Genomic DNA, 27,668 nt, shown 5'->3' with positions numbered 1-27,668 from the left:
TGATGAACAAATGGTATTTTCTATATATAATTAGTGTTGGATTTACATTGGGTTTCAATTACTATATTATTCCCAATTTTATGTGAAATTACCATAATGCCCTTAACCCTAATTTTTAAAATGAGGAAACCCTAACCCAGCGACCTGTTACCCGACCCGGTTCCATTTTTCCCCCCACACAAGCAGCAGCTGAAATCCCTTTCTTCCCCCCCAAAATAGCAGCAAACACACACAAACCCTTTCAACAAAAACTGAGCAGAGAGTGAGAGGTTGGGTTGTGGCTGAGGAAAAGAGGAGAGGAAGGAGATTTGTGCCGGCGTGCTGGGCTCCACCGCCGCCATCGCGTCATCGCCGTCGTGCCTCCTGCGATCAGCTTCGCCATCCGTTCTGCTTTCCGTCAAGCTCGTCCCGCTACTGAGGCCGCCGAACCAGGCTGAGGGAGAGAGAGATCGAAACGAGCCATGAGAGAGGGTGACGAGTGCGAGCCAGGATTGGGAAGGAGAAGGCACCGCCGCGCATCCTTGCCGCCATCGCTGGAGATCTGGGAGTCGCCGTCGATCGCCTTTGAGCCACGCCGGACCCAGAACTGCGAACATGATGGATGCGATGCAGGAGTCCGACGCGAGAAAGAGGGAGCGCGCGTGCGCGCGCAGGGAAGGGCGATGCCGCTGTCACCGCCGCTGCTGAGCTGCCGTCGCCGCCGCTGTGAAAGCTCCGCCACTGCCTTGTTGCTGCTGGGGAGAAGGAGACCGGGATGGGTAAGTAGGAGGGGTTTCTGCCACCGTTGAAGCTCAATTGCCGTTGTTGTCATGGCCGCCGCGCCTTTGGCTGCCGGGAGCAGTATCGTGGCCGCCAGAACCAGTCTTTCTTGGTAAGCATATTTGCTTCTGAAACCCCTTCAATTGAGTACTCTGTTATAATTCGTTAGAAATTCTGTGACGTTGGTTACACAGGGTTGAGTCCCGGTATTTGCGCGTCGGAATTAAAGCTGCTGTTGGGCCACCGGAACTTCTGGCCGCTCACGGATCTTTTGTCGGGGCAATTCGAAGTGGTAGCTGCTTCGCTTGTTAGTATAGTAAGTATTTCGCGTTTCGAAAACCCCTGCTTTAGCGTTCGGTTATATTTGGCTAAAGACATTGAGGCTTGGTAATGTAGGTTTGAGTTCCGGTGATTTTGTGTCGCATAAGTGTTGCGGAGGCTGCCGTGTCATTCCTTTTATTTCAGTAAGTGTTTTATCTCGAAAATCCTTGCCATTTGTTTTCAGTCATGAGTTTTAAGATTTCCGCGATATTGATGTGTTAGGAAGTAGTAGCTGAGCTTATACGTGGCGCTGAGGCTGTTTCTTATATTGAGAAAAAAAACACGCGGAGTCGGGATTTTGATTGTGATTTCGAGCTGAGGCGAAAAGGACTCTGAGAGACGTTTGGGTTATAGAATTACGTTTTGAGGTAGGGACGCTTTCCGAAAACTACAGTTTATTATCGAAATTATTACATATGGATACTGATGTGAGATATGGTGTAATTAGTGATTGTATCTGCCTTATGTATTATTTGATTGACTCGAACGATTATGGATGTTGGCTTGGCTGAATTGTTGTGTGGCTTGTGAAATGCAATGTTTGAAGTTGATTCTTTAAATATTTGAAATGAGTTTAATCCGTTGAGGATTGGTTTGAATTGAGTCAATTATTTTGATGATGTGAAAGATAGAATGCTCTTGAAATCCAGCCTGGGTTGCTTTAATTGCTCTGGTTTTGATAAATGATTTATTGCTGAACCGATTCTTTAAAGCTTTATAAATGAGTTAAATCGGTTGATATTGAGTCGATTTTGAAATGGTTTCCTTGAGGTATGCCATTGAGGCGACTGTTGGATTTAGCTTGCTTTTGAATTGATTTATGGTTTTGAGCTGTTGAAAAGGAATGAGAAACGGTTTAGTTGGGACCCGAACCGGGTGGCAAAAGTCCAAGTTTTAGGGGAGGTGCTGCCGAAATTTCTATAAAATCCGAGTCTTTATTGAAATGTTGTCTGGAAAATGATGAGTTAAAGACTTCTGCTATTTTATTTGAATTATCAAGAAAAGGATGATTCATGCTTTCGAAATGAGTTAGTAAAGAGGAAATTGTGATTTAGTCTTGCTTCTTAAGAAAGGCATTGTATCTCTTTCAAGAGAAAGTTATTTAGATGAAACTTGTGTTTTAAAGCTGTTTGAATGCGAAAAGGGTTTATGCCTTTGAATTTGACTTGGGGGTTTCAATTAAAGAAGTTTCAATGACTTTGAAAGAACCTGAATGTCTATTGACAAGTGTTATTTTGAAATGTTTTGAGAAAGGTTTTAAGTACTCTTTGAACTCTGAATTTTTGCAAGACTAAAACAATTTTGAACAGTTGAAACGCTTTAGAATTTATCATGGGGGTTGAGGCTGGTTTTGCCTAAGTAAAGGAAACGGCTTTGAAAGAAGTAAATGATTACGTGACTCGGTTTGGCTTAGATCATATTTTATTACTCAAGTCGGAAAGCCAATGTTTTAATAATTTTAAATGAATTTGGCGAAATGAGTTATGTTATTCTCCCCTAAAGACTTGGGACTCTGTCGAAAAACTTTTGTTATAAAATCCCATTGTTGGATGGGTGATTTTGAATATCTCAAAGAGGCTTTTAACTTGCCATGATTATGGAAGTTTTGGAAAGAGGATGCCGAGAGTGGCATTGTTTTGAAAGAATTTACCTTGAGTAAAAGTGGCTTATGAGACTGAGATGATTTGAGAAATGAGATCTTTAAAGCCAAGGCTGAAAAGAGTTGAAACTTGATTTCAAAGTGAAATGAGTTGAGAAAATGATTTATGGCTTAAATGCCGATTTCATGAATTTGATGATTTTGAATGTGGAAGTGCTGTTTTGTTGAGAGCCGGAATGGCTGTGTATGTTTATACATATTGATTGGTTCCGGATTGAACCGTGAGCCGGAATGGCTGTGTATGATATGAATATTGGCTGGTTCTGGAATGAACCGTGAGCCAGATGGCTGAGATGGATGTTAATCCATGGATGAGATTGATTGCATGTTTATGCTGAATCATTGATAAATGTGAATGTTGCACTTCCACTATCTGAGATACGAGTTTCCCTGGGTAGTAGCAGTGGCTAGCCACCACGTGCTCCAGGTTGAGACTTGATACTCTGTTGACCCTATGTCGTAAGTGTGGCCGAGCACTGTGAAAGTCCCGGATGAGCTCGCCCCTGTAAATATTCACCAATGAAGGTGATGGATATGGATCATGATTATGATCAAGTTTATGATGAGTATAACTCGAGTTGGGGATGCGCGACAGAGGGACAGTCCAATGGTTAGCTACCAGGACTTGTCGGGTTGGCTCTATAACCGACAGATGATATCATCAGCCACTAGGGACAGGCATTCATCATATGCATCTATGTGACATTGCTTGGGTGTGCATATTGTACTTGGCTTGCCTTTGTGATTAATTGCTAATTGTCCTACTTGCAATAACTGTTTGTTTGTGCCTGCATCTTCCTATTTGTGTTTGCATCTGGGACTCTGTTGGATTGTGGTGATTGGTTGTTGGTTGGATTGTTTGGGCCTAGGGCTGTGGTTGGAAAGAGATGAACTGATGGTTGATTTCGGTTTTGTGTTTCTGGTTTGGAATAAAATTATGAAAGGCTATTTTGGTTCCGCATAGATAAACCGTTTTGAAAGGCTTTTGAGTTTTTGAGAATTGAACCGTTCTTCTTTCCGAAAAGATTTCCGACTTTACTTTCATTGTAAACCGTTGTTTTTGAAAGGAGGCATAAGACGGTTATGAATCACTGGTGCGGTTATCTTCATGTATCCTATTACAGTAATTCCCAAAAACCCTCTACTGAGAACCCTTTCGAGGATGATGTTCTCACCCCCTACATTTTTCCCCTTTCAGGATATGGGCACAGAAGCTACGGAGAGCTTATCTAATTGTTGTTGTGATGCTCTGTATTGTTTTAGTTATGGCTTATTGTACCCTCGCCTTTATTTTGATATAATCTGTAAGAGGGATAGGAATTGTATTGGTTAATGCTTGTAAAGTTATTTATATATAATTATGTATATATATATATATATATATATATATATATATATATATATATATATATATATATATATATATATATATATATATATATATATATATATATGGATGTACTCTTTATGAATTGTTGTAAGTTGTATGGTATTTATGGATGTACGTTATCGCACGAAAGTATTTTTGGGAGCGGTATTGCGGTTTAAAGTTTTAAACAGGCTCATATTTTAGTATTAAATAATATAAGTGTCGTCGTAATGTCCGAACTATCAGAGTCGCGCAGCCGGAAGTGCGAGCTTTGGTAGTTAGGGTATTACAAACCACGTTCAACACGCAAGACATCCACCTCTTTATTAAAAAAGAATTGGAAGTAATTGTCCTCTTTGTCACTCACGCTAAATCCCTCCGAATTTTCCCATATAGCCTTTAAAGCATTCCCCATGGTTTCAACTGAGAAGATTTTGGAAGCAAAGAGTCTGCCATAGAGACTATTGGAGCAAGCGTTAATACCTTCTAATATGTCTGTCTCTTCTAGCAGAATCACATTCCTACCTCCTTTTCGGTTGTCTTCCTCGATCTTCATCTCTCTTGCCTCAACCATACAGATTACGTAGATTATCTTTGTCAAACTAGTAGTCAGAGATTTGTGTTGAAATTTAATTGACGTTGACAGTGTAGCCTTGATGGCAGCAAAGACTCTGTCTAACAGAGCATGAAATAGTTAAAAGATAAAAAAATTTCTTAAATATAATTTTTTTAGCCACTCCATGAATTTAGATGAATAAATATTACATGCAAAATGAATCATGATATATTAACACAAAAATTATTGTGTATAAATTTAAAAAAAAATAAAAACCTCTCATTAATAACAATATTGGAACTTAAATTTGAACACTAATTGATATTATATATTGTGTAGGTACTTATAGTATATTAGAAGAGTACGCTAATAATTTGAAGAGAAAAATTATTCTATGTAAATTTATTTTTAAGAAAGATTATCCTTGTTGAACTATTTTACTTTTATTCCTTAAAAGCATATCCTAATAAAATAAATCTGTAACAATAATTTACATCTAATAGGAATATCTTAATGAGGTTACTGTAAAAAAAATTGGTAGAAATTTTTTTATTTAACGTAATTAACGAAAGAATTTTTTAATAATAAATCTCTCTTTAAGAGTAATATTGGAACTTAAATTAAGACACCAATTATCATTATATATTGTATAAGTATCAAGAGTATATTAAACTAAAATAGTATGATAATAATTTAAAAAGAAAAACTATTCGTTCTACATTTAATAAAAAAAATTGCCTTATTTAAACTATTGTGTAATTGGAGCCATTTTCATAATTTTACCATTGAGGGTGAGCAATTTTTTTAAATTTCTTTGAAGGTGGAAAGTGAAGCAGTTACATAATTTAGAGAACGTTAAATTATAAAAACGAGGGTAGAATAGAAAAAAAAGAATTAGATACTAAACCTTCCGTATTTCCATTATATATTGTTATAGATTATTCGTTCTACATTTAATAAAAAAAATTACCTTATTTAAATTATTGTACAATTGGAGTCATTTTCATAATTTTACGATTGAGGGTGAGCAATTTTTTTAAATTTCTTTAAAGGTGGAAAGTGAAGTAATTACATAATTTAGAAAAAGTGAGTACGTGTTTGAGTCTGTAGTTTTAAATTATAAAAATGAGGGTAGAATAGAAAAAAAAAATTGGATACTAAACCTTTAGTATTCCCATTATATATTTTTATATTATAGATTATTCGTTCTACATTTAATAAAAAAAATTACCTTATTTAAATTATTGTACAATTGGAGCCATTTTCATAATTTTACTATTGAGGATGAACAATTTTTTTAAATTTTTTTTAAAGGTGGAAAGTGAAGCAGTTACATAATTTAGAGAAAGTGAGTACGTGTTTGAGTCTGTAGTTTTAAATTATAAAAACGAGGGTAGAATAGGAAAAAAGAATTGGATACCAGACCTTTCGTATTCCCATTATATATTTTTATAGATAATTTTACGATTGAGGGTGAGCAATTTTTTTAAATTTCTTTAAAGGTGGAAAGTGAAGCAGTTACATAATTTAGAGAATATGAGTACGTATTTGAGTATGTAGTTTTAAATTATAAAAACGAGAGTAAAATAGGAAAAAAGAATTGGATACTAGACCTTTCGTATTCCCATTATATATTTTTATAGATTTATAGATAGATAGAAAAACATGTTTACATTGTTGCAAATATAAAGGAAAAAAAAAAAGCATAAAAATGAGATTTATGAAGTTGGTAACTGGTAACACACACAACACAACACCAAACTCTCACAAGTCACACGTCTCTTCACTCCAAAACTTCTTCCCCACTTCACTTCCTTATTCTTCTTTCTTCTCTTCTCTTTGTCTTTTCTACCTTCGTTAGAGTTTCTGGGCACGCAAGCCATGCTTCTTTGGTACGCTCCTATACATAACATCTTAATTTATTTGTTTTTTGTTCTGTTATGTATCTTTGCTTTTGATTTAACTATAGAATGCTTAGGATTTTGAAGGTTGTAATTTGTGAATTTTAGATTATTCTGTTCCATTCAATATCAGCTAATAAGGGATCATTTTAACAAGGTAAGCAAAAATGTGTGTGTGTGTTTGTAGTGGTGCTAGCAGGTTGTAGCTTTTCTGTGATCATTAGTTCATATCTTGCTCAAGTGATTCTGGGGTTATATTCTAAAGGTTAGTTAATTCAGGGATAGAAAGAAAATTATACATGCTTGTCAATTCAAGTTTCATAAGGTAACTTAGGAGTAAAGATAATTATTGCAGGGTATAATTTGGTAAGAATGATTTTTAGGGTTTATTAGAGACGGCGAATTTGAATGGAAATTGAAAAATGACTAAGGTTTTGTAAGTATTTGGCTGCACCTATATTTTTGGGTATGAAGAGGAATAATTGTGTGTATATTTGAGTGACAAGTGTTATTTATGCATGCTTTGAGATAAGAAATGGAATGTTGTACATATGTTTATAAGTGATTTTGTGATATATGGTGCAGATCAACCAGTAGCCAAGTAATTCCGAAGAGCTAAGTGTTCTTCCACAAATCAAGAACTGTGAGTGACTAATCCTTTTATGATAGTGTTACAAAAAAAATTTCTTTTATGTACCTCATGACAAAACTGTGGGAATGGAAAGTGCTCTGTTACCATGTATGTTGCTTTGGAGTTTGATATGTGCTATGATTTTAGTGTATGATATCATGTAAGGGAGAGATTTAAAGAATGGTTTTTCAAAGGGAGTCTTCAAAGGAAATTAGATTATTTTAGGTCAAGAACTGATTGGGATAATATAAGTAACAATGATAACAATAAAGCCTTATCCTAATAGGTGGGTTTGGATACATGTATGTTACACTAGGTGGGATAATATAAATAAATGTAAATAATATTTGAATATTTTGCAAACACATATTTTTGTAATTTGAGCTATCAATGTGGTTACATAGCCTTGTGATTAAGTAGGTGCTCCTTAAGCACTATTTGTGTTTGTGAATAGATATGCTATTTTTTTTTTTTTTTTTAACTTTTTTATTTCAATAGGATTAATGGGTTGATGGAGGAATATGTGCTAGTTATTGAGTTGTGTTGAATTTTCACAACAAAAAGAGAAATAGTAATAATAACTGAAGGAATAGAATGAAATTTATGATTGGTGGTGATTCAAATCGATTGGAATGGATAAAGGAGAACGTAGAAAAAAAGAGTCTTGATTGCATCTTATGGTGTTTTTAACTTTGTTATGAAGGAAATGAAATTAAATATAAAATTGCAAGATGCATGGAATTGTTTGCAAGAAATTTCAGCTTGGTTTAGTTCTGTTCTTTCTATGCACTTGCATCTAGCTTTCTAAATTTGCTTCTTTGAAGAAATAAAGCTGATTAATAGTTTTGGTGATGATATGTGTGCCTGTTGCCTGTTGCCTGTTGGTTTTAAACAATCCTACATTAATAAAAAACTAATAAAACTTCAAAAGCTTCTTTCTTAATAGCTAATCTCTTATCAAACATTTAGCAACATGTAGTTTTCTGCTAGGTTTTCATATATGTCTGTCATGTATTCATGTATGCTTGCATTTGTGTTTAATTGTTTGTTGTCTATATTTACTGAGTAGAACCAGATTTCTGACATTATTTTTCTGATGGATACAAAAGATGACTGACAATGAGAATGTAGAGGAAAAGACTTCCCGTGGGGCTGATTGGGAGGTTGTATCTCTCATGGCATCAACATATGCAGCTGCTCCTGGTCCTGAGGAAGTTAAGTTGAAGGAGGATGTGTATACCCAGGATGAAGGAGAAACGTCACATGCATTGTTCATGTCTGGCCACTTTGTCTTTCCACCAAGTCAACATGAGAACTTGCTGGTGGAGCCTGACTATAGCGAGATTCTTGACGAATCTGGAAGCAAAGATGTTCCTGTTGGAAAGGATGAAGAAAACTTGACATTCACAGGATTGAATGCTTCAGAGGAGTTTGAGGGTATGCCATATTTTGATGAGACAATCAGCAGGTTGTCTGTTCATGGGAAACAATTTGAGGAAGGTGCAACTCTACACGGTTTTGGTTTGACTGGAGAAGAAGAAACTATGTATGACTCTGCAAAGTACACTTCTTTCCACAGTGGAACTGATATTGGTTGTGTAGTAGCATGCGGAGAAAGCATAATTGAGGCCAAAACACCTGAACTAGTAGAGCAAGGGTCAAATGTCTGTCCCGATTTATCGCTGTCAACGACGACACCTACCAAAGATGATAGATACAGCCCTTTAGATCTTCCATGTGGAGCTTGGTGGAAAAGAAGAGCATTTCGTTCTGTATGTGTTGCAGCTACGGTGATGGGCGTTGTGATGGTTGGACACCACTGGCAGCAAGAAAGATTTTTGCAACTCAAGTGGCTGAATGTAAATGGCGAGGTATTTCCATTTTCATTCAATTGGTACAAAGATTGTATTTTAGTTTATTCAGTAAAAGATTTAGTTTTCATCAATTATTCATGTAAAAGTATCTTTTACACAGTCGTCTAACAAGATATAACTGCTAGACCAATAGATGTGTTTGGTTTTTATCTTAACCATTTTATATGTCACATATAGAAGTTCATATTCTATGATAATTCAAAAACTTTTCTACACTGACTATGTATAAATAAATTCTTATTTGATAGATAGTGTGATGTTGAAAAGAATTTCTAGAAATGGAGAAGTTTATAGCATTGCATTTACATGTTATATAGAAGTATGCCTGATTTTGTCACACTTATTTCGGACTAGTATCTTCAACTGTAATTGTACATAGCATATTTATTTTTTATTTAGCATCGCAGTATATGCACTTATTTTGTTGTTTCCACAGCCAAGAAGCAGGGTACTTGTTACCATATATCGACTCAAAGATATGATTGTCGGCAGCCACCGTCCAGTTTCCTTGATCAGAGGAGGCTCCTCTGGTGAAAGTTAAGATAAAGGCTGCTGTGAAAAGCTAAAGATAATAACAAAAACTGCTTATACATGAAGCTGAGCGAGAAGTGCTACAGGTTTCCAAAATACTAGGATTGGCCGTTTGAAATTTATGAACGACGTTGCGCTGGCTTGGTATTAGGATTGGTTGAGCTTCCTATTTGTGATTGTTGTTGAAATATTTATCTGGTGAGTTCTTTATCTTTGCCTTGATTTGCATTGTATATAGCTCTGAAATGTTCTTTAAGTAAATTCGTATTTCATTCTATTTTTGTGGAATTCACAGTTTAGACACCAAAGATAAGATGTAAATGAAGTGGCTATTTCCCAATGAGTTGTAGCTCAAATGCATATGCCTCCCTCTCTGAATGGGAGGTTTCAGGTTCAAATCTTTCTTTAATGTAACCTGACCCAAAAAAAATGAAGTGACCATTTGAATTGTTGGTAGATTCTTCTATTACTTTTCATCTAACCACTATGGATTCTGGTCAAAACTATGATCATATATAAGACAGAAGGAATAATACTATTTGAAAATGCATTAGTAAAATGTGGTCTATTCTCCCTAATCAATGTATATTCTGAAATGGTACTGGAGAATGAGATATTTTCTCTATTAAATCTTTTTACTCTCTACTATCTCTACTAAGAAACGGTTTGGTTCCTTAAGCACAGAAGCAAACTGAACCAGCATCAATTCGTGTAATTCTGTTATGTTTTTTGGTCCTGTTTCAAAGATTTAATAATAACGTGCTCTAACAAAAAAAAAATATATATATATATTTAATAATGTGCAATTAACATGTGAGGACATTACATAACTATTTAAGGGTAAAGTGACAAATAAATTTATGAAAATTTACATCTCAGACAGATTCACAAATTAGTTCCAGAAAATAAGTATCAATAAAAATCTTTTAGAATAATAAATATGGACAAATTAGTTCAAAATTTCAAATTAAAAATTTTTACTTTAATTATAGGGCCTAATTTAAAGGTAATATGTCTACATCTACTATTCTAAAAGATTTTATTCATACTATTTTTTAGAGACTAATTTATCCAAAGTATAAATCATTAAGATTTATTTATCACTTTACTCACAATTTAATAACGAATGATTAACTAATAGTGACAAAACCAAAAAAAAGGTCAGGATGAGAAATATGTAGCAATCTTATCACAATCATGGAATGTATATAGACTTTTTAATGAGTATTGAGTCTGATTTATTGTCAAATTTGGTCGGACTTAAAACCTGTCAATAGGCATTTTTTTAATAAATAATTAAATTTAAGGTATAATTTAATTTTTAAAATTATAAAATATAATTTAATAAATAAAAATACATATATATAATTAAAGAAACAAATGACTTAGTAAAAAAAATATTTTAATATTATAAAAGACCTAAGTTTAAATCTTTTTATTGCATTTTTTTTAATATAATAAAATTTTATATATATTTTTGCAGGTCCAAACCAATACCTAACAGACTATTTCAAAAACCTAGGTTTAGCCTTTTAAAGAATTTAGGCTTTTTAAATAACTTGAATTTGGGTATATTTTCTATCAGATTAAGGCTAAATAGATGTCAAGTTGCAGGTGCTCGTAACTCGCGTGACTTCTTTCCACTCCTAAATATCAGGTCTAATTTTCTTTTTCTTTTTTATTTATATAATTTAGCTGTCATTAGCGCTAAAAATAAAAATTTAAGTTATCAATTAAGAACCTTCTTTATATTGGAAATGATACAAAGTTTACTTTTTAAAGTATATATTTATTATGTATTTATTAAGATGAAAGGTTTAAAAATTTGTTAGTACTTAGTAGGAATCTTAACATGTGTCCTATGCTAAACCCTTATTTATAAATGGAAAATACAATTTGCATATCCATTTTTTTTATGAAGAAATTTTGATGGTGGCTGCACAGTCATATATATATATATAGAACATTAAAAACCTTTGATTCTCCGAATTTTAATAAGTATGCAAATTCATCAACCTAGAAGCTTTTGATTATTCCAGCTGATTACATTAGAAGTCATATGCATGATTTATTTTTAAAAATATTATTTGTATACTAAAATCAGTCATGTGTATAAATATATATTATTTAATTTATATATATATATATATATATATATATTATTTTATTATATATTTGATACTAATAATTTGTTTTAATGACTAATTTTAGTGTATACATAACACAATTGATGATTTTATTCATTGAGTGTAACAGAATATCAAAATCAATTTCATTAAAATCTTTGTAAACAAAATTCAACTGAGGTTTTAAAAAGAAAATCAAAAATGATTTTTTCAACGAAGACTATTAATAATCTAGAAGCAGAGACAGTGTTTACGGGATATTTCAATTTTAGTACCTGGGAATGGATACAATAATAAAAAAAATAAAAAACTCCAAAAATGAGTGGAAAAACAAAGTTGAAGTAAAAAATAGACGTATATTTTGCATCATATACTAAATCGACTCTCCTATATTGTCATATACGGGAATTCAAATTATACGTGTATTCAATAATGATAAAAATTTGAGTTAGCATTATATAGCTATAAAATGCATTATTAAAACATTATTAATTTACACTTGCGTGCAGAGACTAACTAATTAAACACGTTGTGTGACGCTGACATTACGAAAGCAAGGAGAGAAAAAAGAAAGATGAAAAAAAAAGGAAAGAAGAAAGAAGAAGAAAGACTTAAAAGACATTAATTGAGGAATTTGCACATCTTCTTCTTCTCTACCTAAAACGCGCTTTAGCTTATCCTATTTATTTATTTATATACATGTAAATGTAAATAACCCATCATTGCTTCTCAAAGAAAAAAATAATACCAATAGCAACAACTTCTTTATCCTAAGTTCATAACTAACCATGAGTCTCAGTATCAATCACCAACAAACTCCTGGTAAATTGTTTAGTCCACTATTATATTTTTTATGTTTTTTTCTGTTGAAGATTGATGGTAAAATTATTATTCATTCATCAAAATTGACCTCCCAACCTTGAGAAAAAAGCTTTTGATCTCTCTGTCTTTCTGAATTATTGAACAAAATAGGCACGTCTCTTGTCTGAAGCCATCAAATTCTTGAGTCTACAAATTTAGATCCTAAAAACCGAGTTTATAATCGAGGTTTACAGTTTAAACATACCTAAAGCTGTGCTGATTGAAACAAAATATATATTGAGGTGCTTGAGTAAAAAAAAGGTACATGTCATATATTCTGGTGACATATAGATAGTGATGTTTGATTATTGTTTTTATTGAGCAGTGACTGCATATCCAGCAGTAAGTAATGAGGGGAAGCATGCACCACCACCACCAGTGGGTTATCCAACCAAGGATGCCCCTGCAACCCAACAAAAAACTCTTCCTGTGGTAACCACTGCCAGGGGTGATGGCTTCTGGAAGGGATGGTATTACTTCATTCCCTTTCTTTCTATCATCTATTTAATTTTTAATTACTTTAGTTTTTTTTTTTGGATTTAATTACTTTATTTCTCAATAATTTTTTTGTTTTATTATAAAATAATGATAATATTTATATTAGAGCAATACTCAATACTCTAAATCAGTATTTAATCCATTTTTGGTCGAACATTTTGGGTCTTAACAAATTTTAATCACTAAATCAATTCTAAACTTTTACTTTATTAGATAAATCAGTCTCTATATGTTTTTATTTTTGTAGAAAGATTGATTTAAAAATTTAAAATTTTTAAAAAAATTGTTATATTTTTATTAAATGATGAGACTAAAATTTAGTGATTATCTGATTTAATAATTAAAATTTGTTAATAATTAAATTATCCAACTGAAAGTTCTTTACGAAGCAATTTGGTATATTGCTCTATATTATCATCCTTTAAAGTGTTGATATATAAAAGTAAAGATATAATATCTCTCTTAATCAGGTCAGATATGATAGTGTCTATTTTAAGAGAGAACATTCTGAATACAATAGAACATAGATTAGTCTCTATTCTTGATCATTGAAAAACAATATACTATTGAGATATAAGAAAAAATAAAATGACTAAACTATGTATATATTCTTAATAATAGTGAAAAATAAATACTCTGAAGAAATATAGAAGTAATACTATACCTATTATATATGATATGATTTTTTGTGGATAATTTAAGTTTTTGACTGAAAAAAGGTTAAGATAAGGATAAAATTGAAATTTATAAAAAAAATTAAGAATAATATTAATAATATTGAAACAAATTAAATATTAAAAGTATTTTTTAAATTTTTTTAAATAAATTAAATATTAAGAATATTTTTAATTTTTTTTAAAATATTAAAAATAAAAAATATACTTTAACTTTAATTTCATAATGTAGAATTAAACTCAATTCTCATGTTTTCATTCCAACATATTGATCTCTCAGTAAATTTTATTTTATTTTTGACTCTGCTGTATTTTTCTGCAGTTGTGCTGGATTATGTTGCTGCTGTGCCCTGGACTGTTGCCTCTGATGATTGAAATTTCACTGCACTATTGCAGATATAGAAGATTTATGTTTCTGTTTTCTTTTTTATGTGATTTTCGGCTCTTTGCCAAACGATTCTTGTCAATCTTGTGCCTTGTCTAACAAGTATCTATTATATATAAATGGGCAGCACCTGTAATTGTTGATAATTTGCTTTATGCTTCTAAAGAAATATCATTAACAGCAGAACAACACATGAAAAAAAGAAAGAAAATGAATACAATAATAACGACAATGGTCTTCTCAATTATAGCAATTAAACTACTAAGGATAAATGGAAAGAAAAAACACTGCACGAGTCAATCATAGATATACCACGAAAATGAATTGTTGAAAACTTCGCTAAATATTACATGGATCACTCTGCTGTACAAATCTATTTGTACAAATTTTGTCCAAATTTTTTATTTTTTATTTTTTATTTTTTATGGTTAAAATAAGTGACGCATAAAATGTCACTCCCTTGAAAATTAATCACAACTTAAAAGGGAAAGGTATAATTCATGGGCACATCAGAGCTTTCCATGCGCCTTTAAGACCTTAACATTAGAAGTTGTTAAAAGATCATGATAAGAATTTAAATATGCATGCGCTCAATAGATCTTTTAAAAATGTTAAATTTTATATTTCGTATTTGTTTATATATATATTTTAAATTATTTAAAAATTAAAAAATATTTATATTTTTCCGTATACACTATATAGGCATTTTTGAAATGCAATATATAGATTAATTTAAAAAATAAAATCAATATAATTTATTACAATTTTAATTATATTGATTTTATTTTATTTTTTAATTTAATAAAATTTGATTCAAATTATAGGAATTTGCATTGTATTAATTTAAATTTATTTTTTTTATCCATTCTGATTCTAATAATTTTTATTTGGATTGGATTAATTTATTTTGATTTGGTAAATCAAAAAACTTAATAATTTAAAAATTTTAATTACAATAATTTTAAAATTTAAAATCTGGATAAAAAAATTAATATTCAAAATTTGGATGGACATAATGATAAAGATTCAAAGATAAATAGAAAATAGAATGATAGATTGAAATTGAATATAAGAAAAACTATTCTATTTTTTATCTAATTTTTTAATGTAACAAAAAATAATATGACTAATCTAATAGTGTATTACAAATATTTACTCTACTGTCCAATTATTTGATTGAATTTTAAATCCGTCAATTATAGTGATCAATTATCAAAATTTGTATTGACAAGTAAAAAAAAAAGTGAAATAGAGAAAGAACAACGAATAATAAAAGTTGTAATAATTGACAAAGAAATAAGAAAAATTTTCCAAAATTTTAAAACTAAAAAATACAATTAAATTAACGATCACTTTCTTAACAACTGAATTAGTAACCAACTATTTTTCAACTTATGTTTATGTTGGTTACAAAATCAATTGTTAAATTAAAAATAACAACTAATTTTGTGATCAACCAACACTAAAGTAGAATAACTTTTTTGTTTTAACTGTTAATTTGATCTTTAAATTAGAAACTAACAACCAATTTTAGCAACCAACTTTATTTTTGGTCTAAGTTAAGTTGCATTGATGTAAATATTCTGGTGTCAATGAGAGACATATAGAAGGAATATTATTATATATTCATGAATTGGCATCCAATGTCTATAATTTACCTTTATGTATTGATATGTTCTACATTTTATTTTTTATTTTTATTTTTTTGAACAAAAAAAGCTCAATATAATTAAGTGGAGTATGAAAGAATTAAAAATTACAACACAAATCAAGAAAAAGGGATATAATCCGTTGTCATTTTTAGCATTATCATCAACAACCAAACGAATCAACACCACACCATTCTCTATAACTCAAAAATGACCTATTCTTAATACCATCAACACCCGTCTCTGATTTCTAGAATACTCTACTATTTCGTTCCAACAAGATGTTTCAAATAACCACAAAGAATCTTACTGCCACTTTTTCTGCTCAGAGTCACGATGAGGCACTCTAATCTAACTCTCAAAAAGTCCTTTGATAGTTCCTGGAACAACCCAAATTTTACTAGCACACATCAACCAAGTGCACTACACCTGCCACATAAACTCACAGCCAAAAAACAAATGATGCACAAATATATTGTATAGATAAATATTATATAGATAAATATATTTATTAATTTATGCACTAATATATAGAATATTTGTATTTATTAAAGTTTATCAGTATATTTATTTTATTTTTATTTAATAAAATCTAATAGTTTATAAAAATATTAAATCCCATATGTTTATATGCACAAAGTTATATAACTTCAGTTTAGATATGCTTCACAGTTATGATTTTGGGTAGGTTTTATGGTTTCAGTAGTTTAAAAGAATAATATATAGCATTGTTAATCAAATATTTAATATTTAAATATTTATATGTGTTTTATCTTAATATGTATTTCATTTATTTATGAAAAAAAGAAAGTAATATCCCAAATAGTTTTGTAATATTTTTTCCGGAAAAATTAGGCTCTAAAAATGATAAATTAGCTTTTAATATTTTAGAATATTATTAGTATCTAATAAAATAATAGGATAAATTAGTTTGTAATTTTGTTTAAAAAGTGCCAATTTAATTCACTTTTTATAAAAATAATATGATAAAGGAATTAAATTATCTAAAATTTGAGGATAGAAGAAATTAATTTGTCCTCTTATATTATTTGAAACTGATTTATCCAATTTTATAAAATAGCATGAACTATTATGTCAATATTTATTTATTAAGTACTAATTTATATTTGAAACAAAATTATTAAAAATTAATATGGAGTATTATTGTTATTGTATGCTCATCCATTAGTTAAAATAAAATAAATTCAGTTAATATTGAATAAATATTATTTTGTTAATTAATTTTTTAAGTTGTTCAAACCAATTTAACAATGTCTTAATTATTTTTTAAAAAGATATATTAAATTTATGTGTGCAATACTTTATTCTAAAAATACAATAAATAATATTCTAGTAATAAATCTCATTTTTTAAATAAAATGAAAAAGGAATTTAACATTAAAAGAATTAAAAAAATATGAAAAGTGTATTCACTTTTCCCCTTCCACGTACACATATTCATTCTTAAGAATGAATTTCATGTTGTTTCGTATTCCCTTTTGCCTTTTCCTTAATAAAAATAACATCCCGTAATTACAGTATATTAATTATAATTCCACTTTTTCTTTCTTACATTATCTTGCAGACTTGTAGTAACCACTCAGGCTACGTATTGCTTTGCTTGTGAATAAAACAGAATATCTATAAATTTGCATCTACACCTTATGATTCATCATATTACATTCATAGTAATCCCCTAGCTCATGTGTCCGTGATTCTCAAGTCTCAACTCTAACATATGGTTCCACATCCAAGCATAACCTAAAGGTGGGTAACAACTCCCTTGCTATCAACGACAATTTTTAACGATATAAAAATAACCATGAGCGAGAGAGGGAGAGAGAGAGGAAGAGAGGGGGGAAACACTGAGTGGGGTAGATCTAGGAATTTATAAAAAAAGGATTCTCGGAGTTGGAATCAGGAAGAGTAGCAACGTTTGAAAAACAATTCTTTCTCTGTTTTTGTCAACAATCTGTCGTAAGATATTTCAAAGAAGGAATTATTTCACTTGTTTCATTGGACAGGATGAATCAACGACATCTATTTGGCTCGAAAGTTGAAAAATAGAATGCTCATATGTTTGCGTTTATTCGCTATACCACGAAGGGGGAGGGGGGGCGATAAAGGCCATAACTGAAATGCATCGTATGAGTGTAAGGGGAAAGATTATCTACGTAGGTGAGGCGAAGTACAGAAGGGTTACGGGAGGAAAGATTGATGGGGTACGTAAGGGAGACTTGGGAAGAACTGAGGCGGAGAGCAGTCAACCTCGGAGGGACGAAAGTCCTACAAGAGTGGAGGAATCTAAGAAGGCTAAGCCTATCAAGGACCTCCAGGGGAATGGCTGGACGAAGAAGGTTGAAGTACCAGTAGTGAAGGAGAATTTTGATTGGCTGTTGAGGAGTTTAGTAGGAGGTACAACGAAAGCCATCGACTTCCATATGTTACGGAGAACTATCGTTAAGAACTTCCCTCAGGTTGTTGAAATTAGAGAGCTTGGAGCGTATAAAGCCCTATTAGTGTTTGATACTGTGAAGAATGCAGAGGAGATGTTTACCTTCAAAATGAATAGCTTCCTACAGTTCTTTTACCATGTGTGGAGATGGGAGGAATCCAAACGTAGTGAGACCAAAAGAGTTTGACTAGAATGTTACGGAGTATCTTTACATGTTTGGTCAGTGGAAACATTCAATACGATAAGTGGTCTATGGAGGGAAGTAGTCAAATGTGATGAAGTGATGAAGTCTGCCTTATTCTTCAGTGTTGGCCGAGTACTTATCGATACTTGTGTTCTTGACATTATCAAGGAATGGATTCATATCACGGTAAGCACAAGTGGCTTCGATGTTTTTGTAAAGGAAATAGGACATGAAATATATGGATATGATTGCATGTTAGAAGGTGCAAGCGCTATGTCAGCGTGTGAAAACACTAGTCCACATGCCGACGGAAGGTTGTCGAAGGCGGTGGTTTGGGATCTGGCGGCTGAGCTAATCCTGTCACAAGCGCATGACGGAGATGAAGATAAGGGTAGAATGGTAACAACAGATATTTTTTAAATGAGTGCAATCAAGAGAATTTAAGTCCATATCATGTGCACGGGATACGGTTCCTTTCAATATTAAAGGTTTTAATGAGGAGGCTGATTGTCAGTGACGGATCTAGAAAATTTTGATAGTGGGAGCGAAATATATATAACATAATAATAATTTTTATAATAAAAATATTACGTTTACATAAAAAATTAGCTATCAAATTATCTACTATAAATTTGTGTATAAATACATATATTATTTAACTTATTTTTAATGTGTATTTTGTATTTCAAAATTTATATTTTAAAATTTATTCTATACAAGTGATTATTTTATGTATACATAGCATAATTGTTGTTATAATTATATTTTGTTATTGTAAAATATGATTAGGTTTCAAAATATTTAACTACAAATTAAAATACTAAAATAGTAATTTAAATAATAACATATAATTTAAAATTTAATTTTTTATATTTCATATTTTAATTTGAAATCTTGACAATATAATCAAAATGTCTTTTTTTTTGTATATGTCGTTAAACAATCATTTAAAACTCAACTTTTATACAATTAGCTTTTGATGATATTAATAATTGAAAAAGTTCATTCAATTGGTGTAGTTATTATGAAAAAAACTAAAGCTAATTTCAAAAGAAGAAACACAAATGGATAGATAATATTCTTTTGAGTCGATTTCTAAGAAAGAATACCAATCTTATTTAAATTTGAAAATTGATCATTATAATAGACATCTAATATGAAGTTTTCAAATTGACGATCAAGTGTCAAAAGTTGAATAAAAAATTATTATGGGGTTAAATTTAATAATTTAGTGGGGCAAATAAATATTATTATTATATACTACTAAATAAAATTCCAAATTGTAGTGGGGGCGCTTGCCCCCACACTCATAAGAGTAGATCCGTCCCTGCTGATTGTGTGGGATTTGATGATTGTCTAGAGTGCGAATCGAAGAGAACTCTTACGGAGGTATATTTTGATAAAGGAAGTGGGACCGGAAAATTAAAAATGAAAGCTCAAGGTGAGCGTGGGAGGGGTTTGATTTTTAAAAGGATGGAGGCCTACAGAAGTTGTAACCGAGCTGATGTTCTAGAGGGCAATCTATCTGGTGGGCCGGTGCAAGCAATTGGGCCAGAGGGGCTACTGGTTGGAGCGCAGCCGCAACACTCACACGCACAGGAAGCTGGGCCGGGTCAGGAGCGTTCAAGTGTTTCCGGGTCGGGCATCATATCTCTCGTTCCAGCAACGCAGTGCAACACGGTAAAGGCTACGCGATCTCTCTTTCAGGGGTCGATGAAGCCAACTAGGATGCACAGAATGAGTGCAACGAGCGTCCCTTTGCGCTGAAGAGAAGCGTGGAGCATAGGCCTGGCTGGGAATCGAAGAATGGAAGCCAAGCTCCGGCACAATGCAGCGTGGAAGGAGAGAGCATGGTGGCACGGAATATGGTAGAGGACCTCGATGACGAACCAGAAGTGGAGGGGTTCTTTGGGGAAGCAAGCGACCGGGCTAAACATGGAGGTCAACACATGATTTGCTAGGGCAAGGAGGGCAAGTTGGCAGAGGTAGGAAGCAAAGATGATGTTGTGGGTCATGTCAATGTAAACGAACGGGGTACAGAGGATGCTGGTTCTGAGACAGAAATTGAAGGCTCAAAATCGAACTCTGTTTAGAGGCCTACGCAGGAAGGACAGTTAACAGAAAATAAGGAAACATTAAAGTTAGCATTGGAGTCTGGTGCAGTTTTTTATGATGATGAAGAAGATATTATGGAAATTTTACAAAGTCGAAATGAAGCTATCACAACAAAAGGAAGGATGGAAAAACAAAAGGAGAAAGCTAAAAGGAGCAGGCCCAAACAACATAACAAGGTGTGTAGAAATTCTTTTAAATGATTTATAATTGTTGGAATATTAGAGGACTAGGAGGGAATGGAAAGTTGTGTATGGTGAAAGAGTTGAAGAAAACATATAGGTTGAATATGTTAGGGCTGATTGAAACTAAGAGGGAGGTAGTGACTAAGTTTTATGTAGCACTGATAAACCACTATTTTATGGTTTATCTTGTGCTAATTTGAGTGGTTTTTATCAACTCTTTACTCACTTATTCATACTAATTGCATGGTTTTACATTTTTCTTCCTAATCTTGTGCTATGATTGAAACATGTTTCCTGAACCTTTAAATTACCAAATATTAATTCTCTTTTATACCATTCGATGCCTTGAAATGTATGTTAAGTGATTTCAGAGATTATAGGGCAGGAATGGCTTAGATAATTGAAAGGAAGCATGCAAAAGTAGAAGGAATACAAGAAGTTGAAGAAATTGCTAAGCTGTCCAGCCTGACCTCTTCGCACTCAAACTGTCATAACCTGAGCTACAAAGATCCAAATGAGGCAGTTCCAGTTGCGTTGGAAAGCTAACATTCGGAGCTTCAAAATGATATATAATTTTCTATAGTTTCTCTGAGAATAAATGACGCGGACGCGTGCATCACGCGCACGCATCGCATCTGCGAAAATCAGCGTGACAGAAATCGCTGGGGGTAATTTCAGGGCTGTTTTTGACCCAGTTTTCGGCCCAAAAAATACAGATTAGAGGCTATAAAGTGGGATAATCAATCCATTTATTAAGACAACATATACAACATTCATAATTTTAGGTTTAGATATAGCTTTTAGAGAGAGAGAGGCTCTCTCCTCTCTCTTAGGATTTAGGATTAGGATTAGGATTTAGGATTTCTATTATGATTAGGCTACTTCTCTTCAATCACAGGTTCAATGTTCTTTAATTTATGTTTCTCTTTTACTTTTAGATACTCTAATGCTTTTACTTGTTAATTATTTATTTTGCCAAATTGGCTTATGAATCTTTTCATGTTAAGATTTGAATATTCTATTTAATATAATTTGAGGTATTTCAGATTTATAATTGTTTTATTCAGTTATTAATGCTTTTAATTTAATTTAAGATTTTTATTCCCTTTTTGCTTTGGTTAAGTAATTGGTAACACTTGAGTTATCAGACTCAGCAGTTGATTGGAATTTGGAATTCTCGCTGATTGATTTGGATCGCTCTAAAGCTAGTCTTTCCACAGGAGTTGACTAGGACTTGAGGATCAAATTGATTGTTCCACTTGACTTTCCTTTATTTAGTAAGGGTTAACTAGGTGGGAGCAAAATCCAATTCTCATCACACCTGATAAGGATAACTAGGATAGGATTTTCAGTTCTTATACCTTGTAAGAAATTTTTATAATTATTAATTTATTTTTCTTGCCATTTAAATTACTTGTTCCTTATTTCAAAAACCCAAAAATATACAATTTCATAACCAATAATAAATCATACTTCCTTGCAATTCCTTGAGATACGACCCGAGGTTTAAATACTTCGGTTATAAATTTATTGGGTTTTGTTACTTGTGACAACCAAAGTTTTTGTTCGAAAGGATTCTCTGTTGGTTTAGAAACTATAATTACAACGCGATTATTTTTATAAAAATTCTTTACTAGCAAGAGTCCGTTCGTCAAGCACGTTTGTGGGGTTGTAACCCGGTGGATTGGGAATACGTGGAATCAGTTGGAGCCTCGGCCGGTTTATTGTTAATATGGGATAATTTATTATTTGTGCGGTCGAATTGTTATAAAGGGGATGGTTGACTATTCATCAAAGATTTGCTGACAAAAAATAATTTTAACTGTGCTTTCTGTCTGGTGTATGGTGCACATGGGCGAAGTGAGAAACTGGTGATGTGGGAAGAGTTAAGCTATGTTTATGTCAGGTTCTGTTTTGCTTCATGGGAGACTTCAACGAGATACTACGACTGGAGGAAAGGAAAGGCGCTGTTAGCTTACCAGCATCTGCTGAGGATTTTAAGGAGTGGGTGCAAGATTTACAGCTTGTAGATTTACCGCTAACTGATCGGAAGTTCACATGGTTTCGAGGTCAATCTTATAGCCGCGTTGATAGAATTCTGGTAAGTTTGGAGTGGCTTGAGGAGTTTCCAGATACTCGATTGAAAGGGGGTCCGAGAGGCCTATTAGATCATTGCCTGTTAATTCTAGAAGATACAAGACTTTGGGCGGGTCCAAGGCCTTTTCGTAGTTTCAATTCATCGTTTACACATGAAGGATTTCTAAGGATGCTAAAGGATGAGTGGAGGAATTTGGGTGATGACCAGTCCACAAGTAAGCTGAAGGCTTTGACAATACCGCTAAGGAGATGGCATAAAGACAATTTTGGGGACATGGACAATAGGATAAAGAAGTTTGAGGAAGAGATTAAGAAGATTGATGATATGGTTAGTGCTGGTAGTTATGACGGAACAATGGAGGCTAGAAAGAAGGCTCTTGTTACTTGCTGTGCGAAGTGGTATGCTAGAAAGGAGATTCATTGGAAGCAGATGTCTCGATCTCAACATGCTAGAGATATGGACAAGAACACCAGGTACTTTCATAACCTAGCGTTGGCTAGAAGGAGGAACAACAGGATTGATTCTTTAGTAATTAATAGAAGATTGGTGCGGAATCAGGCAAGATTAAAGATTGTGATAACAGGTTTTTATAAAGATCTGTATCAGCAGGAACATGCTCTTTTTATTGGGATCCATGATGGGTTGGTAAAATGGATTGATGACGGGGAGGCAGCAGTGCTAGAGGAAATGCCATCACTGGAGGAGATACGAAAGGCAGTATGGGATTGTGATTCCAGTACAGCTTCAGGTAGTGATGGTTATAATATGAACTTAATAAAGAAATGTTGGGGTGAGATTGGCCAGGAACTTACTGTAGCGGTGTTGGGATTCTTTCAAAGTGCGAAGCTACCAACAGAGGCAAATGTGACGTGGGTGGCGCTAGCTCCAAAATTTATGGGGGCCAAGGAAATCAAAGATCTAAGATCGATTAGTATGGTTGGTTGTGTTTATAAGGTGATATCCAAAGTGTTGGTAAGAAGAATAAGCTTAATGATGCCACATTTAGTAGGGGAGACTCAGTCTGTATTTGTAAAGGGCCGCAAAATACATGATGGTGTCTTCATTGCTTGTGAAACGGTCCAATGGCTGAAGTTACGAAGGAAGCAGGCGGCAATTGTCAAACTCGACTTTCAAAAAGCATATGACAGGGTGAGATAGAGCTTTGTAGATATTGTGCTACAGAAGATGGGCTTTGGTCTTAGATGGAGAGCACGGTGAAGGAATGTGTGACCACAGCGTCTATGTCGGTGTTGATTAATGGGTCACCGTCCAAGCCATTCAAGATGGAGGGAGGACTCAGAGAAGGAGATCCTCTCTCTCCTTTTTTGTTTCTCCTTGTCGTTGACGTTTTGCACAGGATGGTGGATGAGGCAGTAAGGAATGGACGTATTTCTCCACTGGCTGGGACGGGACAACATAGAGTTGTCGCACCTCCAATTCGCAGATGATACGATCTTATTTTGCCCTTAGGAAATGGAGACAGTTGTGAATTACACGAGACTCCTGTGTTGTTTTGAGTTAATGTCTGGCCTAAGTATTAACTTCGATAAGTCAAGCTTGATTTCAGTCAACTGTGAGAAGGAATGGGTGACGAATATGTGTGGTTTGTTGGGATGCATCGAAGCTGCATTACCTGTCAGATACTTGGGGATTCCTCTAGGCGCTAATCCACGTTTGGTGAAGACATGGAAACCGGTCATAGACAAGATGGAAGATAAGCTGAGCTTATGGAAAGCTAAATATCTCAACAAAGCTGGTAAGTTGGTTCTCATCAAGTTTGTTCTTAATAGCCTGCCGGTTTACTACTTGAGCTTGTATAAGATGCCAAAAGAGGTTGTAGAAAAGATAATTGGCTTATAGAGAAGGTTTTTGTGGAGTAAAGAAGATGGGAATAATGGTATACCACTTGTGAAATGGGAGGTGGTTCAAGCTTCGAAGAAGCTAGGTGAGTTGGGGGTGGGGGATGCATTACTCAGAAATGTGTCGCTTTTGTTCAAGTGGTGGTGGCGCTTTTCAAAGGAGGATTGCCCTTTGTGGAAGAAGGTTGTATGTTCGTGTAATCATTTGAACCCAACTTTAATGTCGTAAAAACAACCTTTACCATCAATAACAGTCAATCCCCGACAACGGCGCCAAAAATTTGGTGCGGAATTTATAACCCACAAACTAACCGTCAAGTGCACCGGGTCGTACCAAGTAGTACCTCAAGTGAATGAGGGTCGATCCCACAAGGATTGATAGATTAAGCAACAATAGTTAAGTGATGTACTTAGTTAGACAAACAGAAAATGGTTTTTTGAGAGTTTAAAAGCATAAAATAGTTAATTCAAAAAATCAGAAAGCAAGCAGTAAACGGTTTGTGAAATATACAGAGAAAACAGTTAAGGCTTCAGAGATATTTATTTTCTGGATTAACTTTTCTTACCAACTATTTTAATCATGAAAGATTGAATTCATGGCAAACTATATGTGACTAAACCCTAAACCCTAAACCCTAGACGCGGGGACCACTTCTTTTTAATGAATTTGCAGCTTACTTGATGAGCATGGCGTTGGACTTGACTCCACCCGAATGGTTTGGAGAGGAGCTTCTTCATCCGATGCCTAACTTGGAAATTCCAAGTTAGGCACCTCCAAGTCCGTACAAAATGGAGAAAACCGGTATACTATTATATATCGTTGGAAAGTTCTGGAAGTTAGATCTCCAATGCCGCCGGAATCACGTGACTTGGATCTCTGTAGCTCAAGTTATGTCTATTAGAGTGCAAGGAGGTCAGGGTTGACAGCTGACAAACCCCATTTGTAGGGTTTATCTTGTGCTTAATTTAGAGGGTTTTGTCAACCTTTCTCCCATTTATCCAATGAAATAGCATGGTTTTATAACTTCTCCTTTAATTGTGCTTAAGTGTGAAAACATGCTTTTTAGGTCCTTAATTGTTTAATCTTGATTTACCTTTGATTCCATTAGATGCCTTGATATGTTTGTTAAGCGATTTCAGATTTAGGAGGCAAATATTGGATCAAGGGAATGAAGGAAAAGCATGTATAAATGGAGAACTCATGAAGAAATGAAGGAATCGCAAAAGCTGTCAAGCCGACCTCTTCGCACTTAAACGACCATAACTTGAGCTACAGAGGTCCAAATGATGTGGTTCCAGTTGCATCGGAAAGCTAACATCTGGGGCTTCGAAATGATATAATATCTGCCATGGTTTCATTTTTTATAAGGACGCACACGCGCACGGTACGCGTACGCATCCATGGGCGCACACAATTCACTTAGTCAAACACGTGGCTAGCGATTTTAGAAGCCTTGTGGGCCCAATCTAACTTATTTCTGATGCTATTTAAGCCAAGGATTGAATGGAAATTAACATACTTTCACACATTAGTTTAGTTTAGTTTAATTTTTGGAGGGAAAGTTAGTTTTAGAGAGAGAAGCTCTCACTTCTCTCTAGGATTAGGAATTAGGATTAGGATTAGTTCTTAGATCTAGGTTTCAATTCATGTATTCTTCTACTTTTGATTCTCAATTCTTGTTGTTACATTCATCTTCCTCCATTCTTTTGTTGTAATTTCCTTTATGTTGTTTTTATGCTTTATTGTAGATCTACTTTTGTTCCTTCTCTTCTCTTTCAATTCAATTAGAGGTAATTCATAATAATTGTGTTCCTTTTGATTGTTGTTATTGATTTCTTACAATAATTGTTGTTAGATTCTATTGTTTTTATCCATTTACTATGCTTTTCTTTAATGCCTTCCAAGTGTTTAATGAAATGCTTGGTTGGATTTTAGTGTAGATTTTGTTTCTCTTGGCCTAGGTAGAGTAATTAGTGACGCTTGAGTTATCTAATTCCTTTGTAGATTGATAATTAGAAGTTGCTAATTGATTTGGATACCACTAAAGCTAGTCTTTCCCTTGGAAGTTGGCTAGGACTTGTGGAATCAAGTTGATTCATCCACTTGACTTTCCTCCATGATTAGAGGTTAACTAAGTGGTAGCAATGGATAATTGTGGTCACAATTGAGGAGGATAACTAGGATAAGACTTCTAATTCTCACAACCTTGCCAAGAGCTTTCTAGTTGTTAGTTTATTTTCATTGCCATTTACCTTTCATGTCTAATATCTCAAAAACCCCAAACATAGCTCCATAACCAATAACAAGGCACTTTATTGTAATTCCTAGGGAGAACGACCCGAGGTTCAATACTTCGGTTTATAGATTTTAGGGGGTTGTACTAGTGACAAACAAAATTTTTGTATGAAAGAACTATTGTTGGTTTAGAAACTATATTGCAACGAGAATTTATTGTGAATTCTAAACCACACAAAAGTTCTTCTCATCAAAATGGCGCCGTTGCCGGGGAATTGCAATGGTGTGATGTTATTGGTTATTGTATATATGTAAATATTGTGAATAGCCTAATTTTTGGATTGTTTGCTAGTCTTTGCTAGTTTAGGACTTTGTTTCATTATTTTGCTATTAGCTTTTGAATTTTATTTTCTCTTTTCACCATGAATTCTCACTTTGGCTATGAGTGTGATTACAACTATGTTGTAGGAAATGGGAGCTACAATGAAGATATGCATCAAGGATGGGATAACCAAAGGTGGGAGGAGTCATATGCATATGATCAATCTTCATGGCAACAACCTCCACCAATGCACTATGAACAAGAGCCATTCTATGATGCATACCAGTCCAATGGCTATGGTGAATCCCCTTGTGACTTTCAAGAACCACCACCATATGCCTTTGAGCCATACCCTCAACATAACCCTCAACCATACTCACAAGCCACTTTTCACCAACCATCTTCATATGACCCTAATCCAT

General features: G+C 33.4%; 1 protein-coding gene, 1 long non-coding RNA gene, 1 other non-coding gene and 1 pseudogene across 6 annotated transcripts; all 4 read left to right on the top strand.

Moving 5' to 3' along the window:
* Positions 1–718: 718 nt before the first annotated feature.
* Positions 719–1,443, top strand: LOC112772832 (uncharacterized). Its single transcript, XR_003187705.3, has 4 exons — positions 719–871; positions 954–1,075; positions 1,156–1,223; positions 1,303–1,443. It is a non-coding gene; the product is annotated as an uncharacterized lncRNA (long non-coding RNA).
* A 4,879-nt stretch (positions 1,444–6,322) lies between these two features.
* LOC112771665 (ATG8-interacting protein 1) lies at positions 6,323–10,058 on the top strand. Of its 4 annotated transcripts, XR_011876233.1 has the most exons (6): positions 6,379–6,557; positions 6,675–6,723; positions 7,152–7,209; positions 8,307–9,068; positions 9,508–9,800; positions 9,898–10,058. XR_011876233.1 is itself a non-coding variant. In XM_025816466.3 (5 exons), the coding sequence occupies exons 4-5, from the start codon at positions 8,307–8,309 to the stop codon at positions 9,610–9,612; spliced, it is 867 nt and encodes a 288-aa protein (XP_025672251.1). In that variant the 5' UTR covers positions 6,374–6,557; positions 6,675–6,723; positions 7,152–7,209; the 3' UTR covers positions 9,613–10,058. The 4 variants fall into 4 exon arrangements, 2 of the variants coding, with proteins under 2 accessions (XP_025672250.1, XP_025672251.1); XR_003187168.2 differs by lacking the exon at positions 6,675–6,723 and having other exon boundaries at positions 6,323–6,557; XM_025816466.3 differs by having other exon boundaries at positions 6,374–6,557; positions 9,508–10,058.
* A 2,217-nt stretch (positions 10,059–12,275) lies between these two features.
* LOC112772467 (uncharacterized) lies at positions 12,276–14,292 on the top strand. The gene is made up of 3 exons (XR_011876232.1): positions 12,276–12,550; positions 12,915–13,059; positions 14,084–14,292. It is a non-coding gene; the product is annotated as an uncharacterized protein (transcript).
* Positions 14,293–24,302: 10,010 nt separating this feature from the next.
* Positions 24,303–27,668, top strand: part of LOC112770061 (phosphoinositide phosphatase SAC2-like) — a 78,653-nt pseudogene continuing 75,287 nt past the window's right edge.

Source organism: Arachis hypogaea, chromosome 18, assembly GCF_003086295.3.
Source record: "Arachis hypogaea cultivar Tifrunner chromosome 18, arahy.Tifrunner.gnm2.J5K5, whole genome shotgun sequence".
NCBI lineage: Eukaryota > Viridiplantae > Streptophyta > Magnoliopsida > Fabales > Fabaceae > Arachis > Arachis hypogaea.
The sequence above is the reverse complement of the archived record's forward strand: the minus strand, read 5'-3'. Positions and strand labels throughout refer to the sequence as shown.

Coding starts and splice junctions, on each gene's coding strand:
- LOC112771665 (XM_025816465.2), top strand. CDS start 8,307: ATGACTGACAATGAGAATGTAGAGGAAAAGACTTCCCGTGGGGCTGAT. Junction 9,069..9,507: donor GGCTGAATGTAAATGGCGAG/GTATTTCCATTT, acceptor TTGTTTCCACAG/CCAAGAAGCAGGGTACTTGT.